The sequence below is a fragment of the Sinohyriopsis cumingii genome, chromosome 6 (assembly GCF_028554795.1).
Source record: "Sinohyriopsis cumingii isolate HCF-2022 chromosome 6, ASM2855479v2, whole genome shotgun sequence".
Taxonomy (NCBI): domain Eukaryota; kingdom Metazoa; phylum Mollusca; class Bivalvia; order Unionida; family Unionidae; genus Sinohyriopsis; species Sinohyriopsis cumingii.
The window spans coordinates 27,478,493-27,488,498 of NC_142966.1; the positions used below are offsets into that span (position 1 = coordinate 27,478,493).

At 31.4% G+C, this 10,006-nt stretch overlaps 1 protein-coding gene across 1 annotated transcript in view; it reads left to right on the top strand.

The window, feature by feature from the left end:
* The window catches only part of LOC149796546 (coiled-coil domain-containing protein 134-like), a 63,210-nt gene extending 53,204 nt beyond the window's left edge, over positions 1 to 10,006 (top strand). The window contains exon 6 of the mRNA XM_089961248.1: positions 8,657 to 10,006. Within this exon, the coding sequence (XP_089817374.1) occupies positions 8,657 to 8,773 (117 nt within the window). The 3' untranslated portion in view covers positions 8,774 to 10,006. The remainder of the gene's footprint in view (positions 1 to 8,656) is intronic.

Below are 10,006 nucleotides of genomic sequence, written 5' to 3' on the forward strand. Positions count from 1 at the left end.
TTTGTTCTACCGATTACTGCTAGAAAACTGCATAGTCCCAGATCTGTCAGCACATTATGCCACAGAGATTTGTGTCTGTACCGATTGTAATTGGAGTGTACTTAAAAGCGAGCCTGTGTGGTAAGACTTAATGTGAAAATTGAATTCTCTGAACATGCATGTACTAACAGTATGCTGTTCTATTCTTGTTGTGTATAATAGGCACAATTTTTTGTGTTTATGCAAAAAATGATGTTATTTTTGGTACTTATTTTCATGGATGTTCATGGTTTCTTGTTTCTTAAGTGGTTATTTTGTTTTTTGCTTAGTCTTTTATAGTCCAGATTTGTTTTTGCTTGGTCTTTAAGGCCCTGATTTGTAGCTATCATGACATCAAATAATATAGGTACAACATACAGGAAATTATAGCTTATTGTAATGCCATGTACACTGGAATTCCATTCAAAAACAACACAGTTCCTGATCTGCCAGTGCACAATGTTTTGGCAGATATTGGTTTGTGCTGTTTACTAAGACTAATCAGTACAATAAATAACATAGACCCTGATCTGATTCTGCACTGGCAAATCTAGGTCTGTGTTCTTTGCATACATGTGAGTATATATGGTTTAGGGTTGATGTTGAGTGATTAATGATGTTTGTGTTTTCTTGAGTTACAAGGCGGAAGAGAAAAGCATCCCTGTTTGCAAACTTGGAGTAAGGTTTCACTTGGCAAGCAGATATGTATTCCGTCCCATTAGTACCCATGAAAATTATTTAGAGAACAAAGCTCTATCTTAAAGTCACCACTTTGATTGTAACCTTTGAGTTATATGCAAGTAACTGATGAGTTATATGTGAGTAACAATTGATTTTTATCTGGATAACCTATGAGTTATGTATGAATAACCTGAGTAATGTGTAAGTACACATAGTTACTAGCCAATGAGTTGTATATATGCAACTTACAAAAGTTGTATGTAAGTTACTTATGAGTTATAGGTGAATAACTTGTAAGTTACATGTAAACAACATGTGAGTTATTTGTAACTTGTGTTATATGTAGGCAACCTTTGTTATATGTATGCAAATAGCCTATGTAAAAAATACTCATAGGACAGGCCCCAATTTGGATAGTTTCTATCCATGGTAATATGACACCCCAGCTGAATGGCCCTCTGCTATTAACATCCCAAGCTGGTGCCTGTGTGAGCCTGATGAGGCTGGTGTAAACTGCTGTATGCACCCGATTATTAGTTCACAGAACCTCCAAACATGCAATTGAAGCAAGTGTTTGGACAATATAATAAGTGTCGTTTTATATGCATTTCATTACTATAAAGGCTTATTACTTCATGCTTTTTTTTCTTCCAGCCACAAAGAAACATTTCAAATGGTTTTATGAATTGTCCATATAAATGTTGTTACATCCAACATTGTAATTGTGTTGGTCGCAAAGAATGATGCACCTGCTTTTCTTAATTTCAATGAATGTACATTTAAAAAATTTTTTAAAAAAATCACATAATACTTTTAGAAATTCTAAGATGGTAAACACATGAACTTATGAAAAAGTCTTTTGCTACATTTTTTACATATGACTCTTCTACTGGAACACTTTTGTACAAAATATGTTCAACATCTTTTGCAGACTGAACTGTAAATCAATAAAGTCCAATGAACGAACTTGATATTTATTTTCCAAATGATGATATGTAAACTAAAAATATTTTCAAAGTTTACATAAACATTTCGTACATACTGAAATCCAAATCACACTCCATTTAGACTAATTACACACACATACACACACACACACACACACATATATATATATATATATATATATATATATATATATATATATATATATATATATATATATATATATATATATATATATATGAGGTGAAAATGAAGTTTATGTTAACCATAGAACGAGATCATACATTATATGAGATTTCTTGCAGTATCACCTTCCAGTATATGTAATATTTATGTTATATAACTGTTTGCAGGGCCACCCCAGGCTACCCCCTAAACACACACATACACACATATATATTCACTTGTCACTTGAAATTTGGCCATCATTTAATTCTCATTGGGTATTATCATGGTTCCCATGCTTTTCTAAAGATAAATTTCCAGGTCATTTCCAATGTTTTTACAGGATGAAATTAATTTTTTCAAAGTTCAGATATGACCATTATTAAATGGAATTAAAGAAAATTTTAGATTATAAAACATGCATTTTCTAAATCTAAAGATGGTTCTCTTTCAAGACTCTCCAAAACAACTAAGTCAGAAAAGATGATCATGTACAAAACCACAAAATGTATCACACGAAACAAGTTTGACAATATTCCTATAAATTAGCATGTAAAGTCATTTCAAGGTACAGAATAAAAATTCTAACTTTGTTTTGCTGCATTATGTTGCTAAGTGGGAACAACAAAATGAACATAAATTATATTTTGTTTCCTTTCAAACTTTTAATTCTAAAGAATTATATATCTCAGATAAAGTAACATTTCCTATTACAGTATAAAAAATCAATAAACGTAAATAATTTGATTCTTGTCTTGTAACGAAAATAGTTTAACTCTGAATTTATCTGTGTCAATAAAATCCCAAACAAGATTTTTCAAAACAACCTAATCTCCTTAAGACGATCTGGTTAAAAATCCATCATTTAAAAAACATATTCAAAAGGGTTGAGTTACAATTTTCACAGAAGACCTTCAAAATTATATACTCTTGTATCAACAACGACTGAGTTTTCTGTAAAATCAACTTGTCTTCTTGTAATTCGTTAAACCAGTCCCCAAACCTGTATTGATACAGGGGCTCGTATCATTTTTAATTCAAGGAATGACAATTTCTCATTTCAGATATGAGATTCAACGATTTGGACTACAAATTTGGCTTAAAACGAATAGCAGTCCGTTTCCAAATTCAAGTTTCCTCCAAATATTCCCACCACATTTTTCATATTTGGATATTTATGTTGGGATGTAGGGTCATTGCGACTGCATATAAAAAATTTGGAATTTGCAGCCATCGTGCGGTAGCGACATATGGCAGTCGCTTACCAGCGGGCCTAGAAAATTTAAACTTATGTTATATTGACTCATACCTGCATTAGGAAAATGATTTAATTTCTCAGAAATGGCAAATATTATAATCGTTATGTCATTATTCTGATGACAGAAGGCGTAGATGAAACCTGACCCAGTACTCGCCATTTGCATTACTAGTCACATGACTTCTTTTTTCAGCTGTGGTGCTTCCTTGCATGCACAATCTTCTTTTTCTTCACATGGTGGAAGATGCCATGTTAATACATTGTTTGAATTCTTTGGAATGTCTTTGATTGTAATGGGCAGGGTGCATAGTTGATTTATTCTCCTTTCACCAGGTTGTGGGTCTGTTACTGATGGTGAGCTGGACCAGATTGTCCATGAAATATATAAGATGGCAGTCTCTAAACCAAATGTTCAGAAGATGAGACGTCACTTGCTTTCATATAGCAAAGTGGATATGGTTTCAGATACGTTTTAAAGTGACAGTGTTCTGGATCTGCTGCTTTCTTAAGATGTCTGTCTCCATTTCGCAAACTTTGACTCATATTGTTAGCTGATGTGATGGAAAAAACAGACATGATGTTATAGTAGTTGACGAACAACTCATCTGTGACAATATCTTGTATGAGACCACTGTAATTTCTGTTAAGTAGGTTCAGTGATGAATCGAAATGGCAATATAAAGAGGATAGTTTTGATGTGTAGAAATCATCTGATGATCGACGCCTGAGGCTGTCTTTGTTCAGTAGTGTTTGTTCTAATAAACACTGGAATAGTAAAGGAACGTGCAAGCGTCATTCTCTCATTATCTTAAAGTGGTTCATATCTAAGGGGTCCGCAAGCCAATGTTTCTTCTCTTTAAAACATTGAAAGCAAAAGGAGTCAAGAATTCTACATTCCTCTGGGAGGTCTTGGTCATCCAGACAAGATGAAAGGGACACATAATGGGGTTGGAGTTTTCCAGATTTTAGATGACTTCTTGCAAGAAAACGTTCACCAGGCAGAAGGCATCCTTTGGAAAAGAAGGGTATGACAGGCACATAAACATTGTGACTTTTCTTCAGAGAGGCACGAACTATCATAGACATATCATCATACATTTCAACATTATGTTGCAATTCCTGCAATTCGATACCAATGTGTACTCCTGCTATATGTGCACACACATTTGTGCACTGAAAACAAATGATATTTTGAAACTGAGGAGCAGGTATGTCTCTAAGAGCATTTTCTGTGTTAGTTTCAATTTTCTCAGGTCAATGGATACTTTCAAGATGGATAGTAATTCCATTTTTGCATCAGCAGCAAACTTCCGAGCAACATTCCGTTGATAGACCTTCAAGCACAACTGGCTGAGTTCTTGTCCCTTTTCTGCCAACTCTTTGCATAATGTAAAGAATTCTCATTTACTTCCCCGTTCATCTTCATAGTCTGACGCTTCTTTCGTACAAATGGAACTATAATGCCATTCAAACAATTGAATTTTATTCCATTCGCTGTCGGTGATCTGTGTTTTATAATCAATAATTAAAGTTGTAGCTTATTAATTGTTTCTTCATACAGACCCAAACTTAAAATTTCAACAGACGCTAGTTGTTGATAAAGGTTCCATGTTGATTTATTCCATTTGTCTGAAGTTATAGACTGTGTTTGTTTTTCTAAGAGTTCATCACATACCACTTTGCAAACATGGAAGTCATCATAGTGATGGAACATATATTGAAAGAAAGATGACAACGAAACCAAATTCTTTTTTTCTCTCTGGATTATCCCAGTATCATGTCTCTGTAATTCTTGTACAATATTTTCTTTCATCACAATTTTTTTCCTGTCATGAATCGAATGGTTAGATTTACAAGATCATATATGGCTATGAAAGTTCCATCTTCGATTTTGTTGAAAGGTAGAGACTCTAGTGATGGTATACAGATGGAAACCTGTTGAACAATGAACTATTTAACTATTTGACTTCAACAATTCAGTCAAACTAGGTAATCACATAAAATATAAAGTTAGAATTTTGATGCTAGATTTTATGTATTGGAAGATTAAAGATTACAAGTATGACTGATCAAGGATATGAGAGATGGACAGAAATATAAACTACAAACACATAGGACCATTTTATCAATTGCTTCAACATTGCCTGAATGCTATTTACAGAAAGCTGGTGTCAGTAATAATCAACTGTATGATTATATGCCTTTCATAAGCTTCCATGTTCATTTACAAACATATATGCTAATTACCATAGTCTCTGTCTATGCTACTTATAATATACATTGGGCAAAAAGGTACTACTATCTAATGATGATACACTTCCAATATACTGGGTTTCTTGATTTGTGGATTTTGGAGAGAGGACTGTTATTGAAATTAACTCATTATTATTGAACTGTCAATGAATTTAAACTGGATTGATACATTAATTCTATAAACAGTTGCAAATTACTGTGGCATAAAAACTATTATATTTCTACAATTCCATATATATATATATATATATATATATATATATATATATATATATATATATATATATATATATATATATATATATATATATATATATATATATATATATATAAAGTATCTCAAATAGAAACTCACAATAGTAGGTGTATCAATATGATACACTAAGTGATAATACAAATTACTGATTGCAAGTAATATATAATTCTTACCATTTCTTCCTCTTTAAAATCTTGATGATATTACATACTCCGTGTCTTCAAGATAAAACTGTAAGTATTCTTGTAAAAAGTCACAAAACTATTTAGACAATGTATTTGAAGCATCTGTCAATCAAATACATCATAACAACAGTCAGCTAATCTTATTTTGGTACAAAATATAGACCAACAATCTTTTATGCCCAATACAATATAGAAATCCCATATTCAAAGCTAGCTTTCAAACATGGAACTGAAACAGGGGCATTATAACTGGACAGTTAGCTGGGAGTCTAAAAGCAATTATATTTGACATGAGTGAAATTCACACTTGCTGATAACAAGGTGATGACATATAAAGCAAACACTGGCAGGCAAGCATCAGAATCTAGAGATATTCAGACCTGGGGCCTGACCTAGGAGTATATGAGTTATAAGTGGCCTATGAGTTAAATGTAAGTAACCTGTGAGTTATATATAAACAAACTATGAGTTTCATGTAAGCAGCCTATGAGTTATATGAAAGTAGTGTATGAGTTATATATTAGTGGCTTATGAGTTATGTGAACAACTGATGGGTTCTATGTAAGTAATCTATGTGTTATATGTAAGTAATCTACAAGTTGTATGAAAGTAATCTATGGGTTGGCTGTAAGTAATCTATGAGTTGTATGTAAGTAATCTTTGAGTTGTATGAAAGTAATCTATGAGTTATATGTAAATAATCTATGAGTTATATGTAAATAATCCATGAGTTATATGTAAATAATCTATGAGTTGTATGTAAGTAATCTACAAGTTGTATGAAAGTAATATATGGGTTGGCTGTAAGTAATCTATGAGTTGTATGAAAGTAGTGTATGAGCTATATATTAGTGGCTTATAAGTTATGTGAACAACTGATGAGTTGTATGTAAGTAATCTTTGAGTTATATGTAAGTAATCTATGAGTTATATGTAAATAATCTATGAGTTATATGTAAATAATCCATGAGTTGTATGTAAGTAATCTACAAGTTGTATGAAAGTAATATATGGGTTGGCTGTAAGTAATCTATGAGTTGTATGAAAGTAGTGCATGAGTTATATATTAGTGGCTTATGAGTTATATATTAGTGGCTTATGAGTTATGTAAACAACTGATGAGTTGTATGTAAGTAATATATGAATTGTATGAAAGTAATCTATGAGTTGTATGAAAGTAGTCTATGGGTTGGATGTAAGTAATCTATGAGTTATTTATAATCTATGAGTAATATGTAAATAATCTATGAGTTGTATGTAAGTAATCTATGAGTTATATGTAAGTAATCTATGAGTTGTATGTAAGTAATCTATGTGTTTTATGTAAGTAATCTATGAGTTATATGTAAGTAATCTATGAGTTGTATGTAAGTAATCTATGTGTTTTATGTAAGTAATCTATGTGTTTTATGTAAGTAATCTACAAGTTGTATGAAAGTAATCTATGGGTTGTATGAAAGTAATATATGGGTTGGGTGTAAGTAATCTATGAGTTGTATGTAAGTAATCTATGTGTTTTATGTAAGTAATCTATGAGTTATATGTAAGTAATCTATGAGTTGTATGTAAGTAATCTATGTGTTTTATGTAAGTAATCTATGTGTTTTATGTAAGTAATCTACAAGTTGTATGAAAGTAATCTATGGGTTGTATGAAAGTAATATATGGGTTGGGTGTAAGTAATCTATGAGTTGTATGTAAGTAATCTATGTGTTTTATGTAAGTAATCTACAAGTTGTATGAAAGTAATCTATGGGTTGTATGAAAGTAATATATGGGTTGGATGTAAGTAATATATGAGTTGTATGAAAGTAATATATGGGTTGTATGAAAGTAATCTATGTGTTTTATGTAAGTAATATATGAGTTTTATGTAAGTAATATATGAGTTGTATGTAAGTAATCTATGTGTTTTATGTAAGTAATATATGAGTTTTATGTAAGTAATCTACAAGTTGTATGAAAGTAATCTATGGGTTGTATGAAAGTAATATATGGGTTGGGTGTAAGTAATCTATGAGTTGTATGTAAGTAATCTATGAGTTTTATGTAAGTAATCTATGTGTTGTATGTAAGTAATCTATGAGTTATATGTAAGTAATCTATGAGTTGTATGTAAGTAATCTGTGAGTTTTATGTAAGTAATCTGAGTTATATGTAAACAACCTTCAAGTTATATATGTAAGTTTTTTATTTGGCTTAGCAACGGTTTTATGTATCATTTATAGAATGAGTATGTAACAGAAGACTGAAGCAGTCTTTAAAAGGAGATCTGCATGAACTATCAAAACTGTAAAATATGTTACAACAAATTTTCATGACACATTTCAGATCAAAGGTTTTATTTAATACAAAGATTTAGCTGACATGTATACATTTACATACATATATACATAATTTGTGCAGTCAACTGATACATTTATTCACATTTCTGAATTGCATTGTTTTAGTATTGGTAACAAATGTCTGCAAACAAAAACCAACCAATGTAATATATTCATTGAACACATCCATTTTTTTGATATCTTCATTCATCTTTAAAATGAGAAATTCAAATTTCATTTAAGTCACATATTTACTCCAAGAATCCATTGATTTCTTTTTCCAGTATTGTGGTATTACCCATGGTTTTGTTTTTGTTTTGTTGCTGTTTTAATTTCTTCTAGGCTAGTGCTTTTAAATGGCTAGAAGATTTAGGTGTCACAAATTCATACAGAATGATGTCATAACAAATAAAATCATTCATTTATCTATGTAATTTGGGATTGTCAAGAAGAGTGATAATCTTGGTTTTGTCATGGATACATTACTGAGATTTAAATTAAGTATACATATACTCTAAACAAAATTCTGTAATACAACAAAATATTACTGAAAAATAACTTCTACTTGCAGAGCATACTGAAGAATACAGATGATCCAGTGAAAAAAGTGAACGATAGCAAAGATAAGAAGAAAATAAAAGAAATCAAAAAGGGACCCAGAATGACAGGTGTCCACACAGAGTTATAATATTTGGAAAAGGGACTCAGAATGATTGATGTTGACTTAGAGCTAGGATATTTGGAAAAGGGAATCTGAGTGCCAGGTGCCCACACAGAGCTATGATATTTAGAAATAGCCTGACAATTCATTGAAACTTGCAGATATCAGGGTCTGTTTTATCTACTTGGACAGATATATAGTCTGTTATGTCTACTTGGGCAGATATCATCTGTTATATCTACATGGACAGATATCAAGGTTTGTTGTATCTGCTTAGACAGATATCATGGTCTGTTATCTCTACATGAACAGAATTTTTCTGTTATATCTGCTCAGACAGATATAGAGGTCTGTTGTATCTACTTAGATATCATGGTCTGCTATATCTACATGGACAGATATCATGGTCTGTTATGTCTACATGACAGATTTTTTCTGTTATATCTGCTCAGACAGATATAGTAGTCTGTTATATCTACTTAGATATCATGGTCTGCTATATCTACATGGACAGATATCATGGTCTGTTTTATTTATTCTGATGCTTTTCATTTGAAAAAATGCTGCTAACATAAATTTATAAAGAGCAGTACTAAAGAGTTTATATTCTAAACTGGAAATGTGTTCATGGAATTCAAATATCATGTCACAGTCACCTAAATGACATGCCACACTGATCAAAATGCAGAATTCAAGTGCCTGGAGGAACAAACAAGGATACCATAAATACTTGCCTTTAAGTCTAGTTCAACTGCAAGCAACATTGACCATGACCAGCTATCACATAGTGCACTGCAGTTCAGGGTCTGTGTAGTTTTGTTCTACTTATTAACCCTAACAAACAGCATATGCTGGTACACTGTGACATCATTAATGGGTCTATGCAGTTTTCAGTTTGATCCAGGTGTCGCACAGGTATATATGGTAATAATATGGTAATATAACATTTTCATTCTCCTTTCATATTCTTGGCAAGGGAGAAAGAAATGATGGCAAAATTCTCAAAGAAAGACAAAATTAATGTTATTTATATTTACAATTCTTGAGAATACACACTATCGTCTCTTATCTCTCCATATAATAGATGGGTCAATATTTGTTGATCAAAGAGCATTAGATATTTCAATGTCAAATATATGTGCAAATCATAGTTTGGAAATTGATGCAGATTTGGATGTTTTACGAAGTTGGTTGCAAGTTATTATGTTATTGAAAAATATATGTATTGTAATAATAAGAGATTAAATATATGCTGGCTTT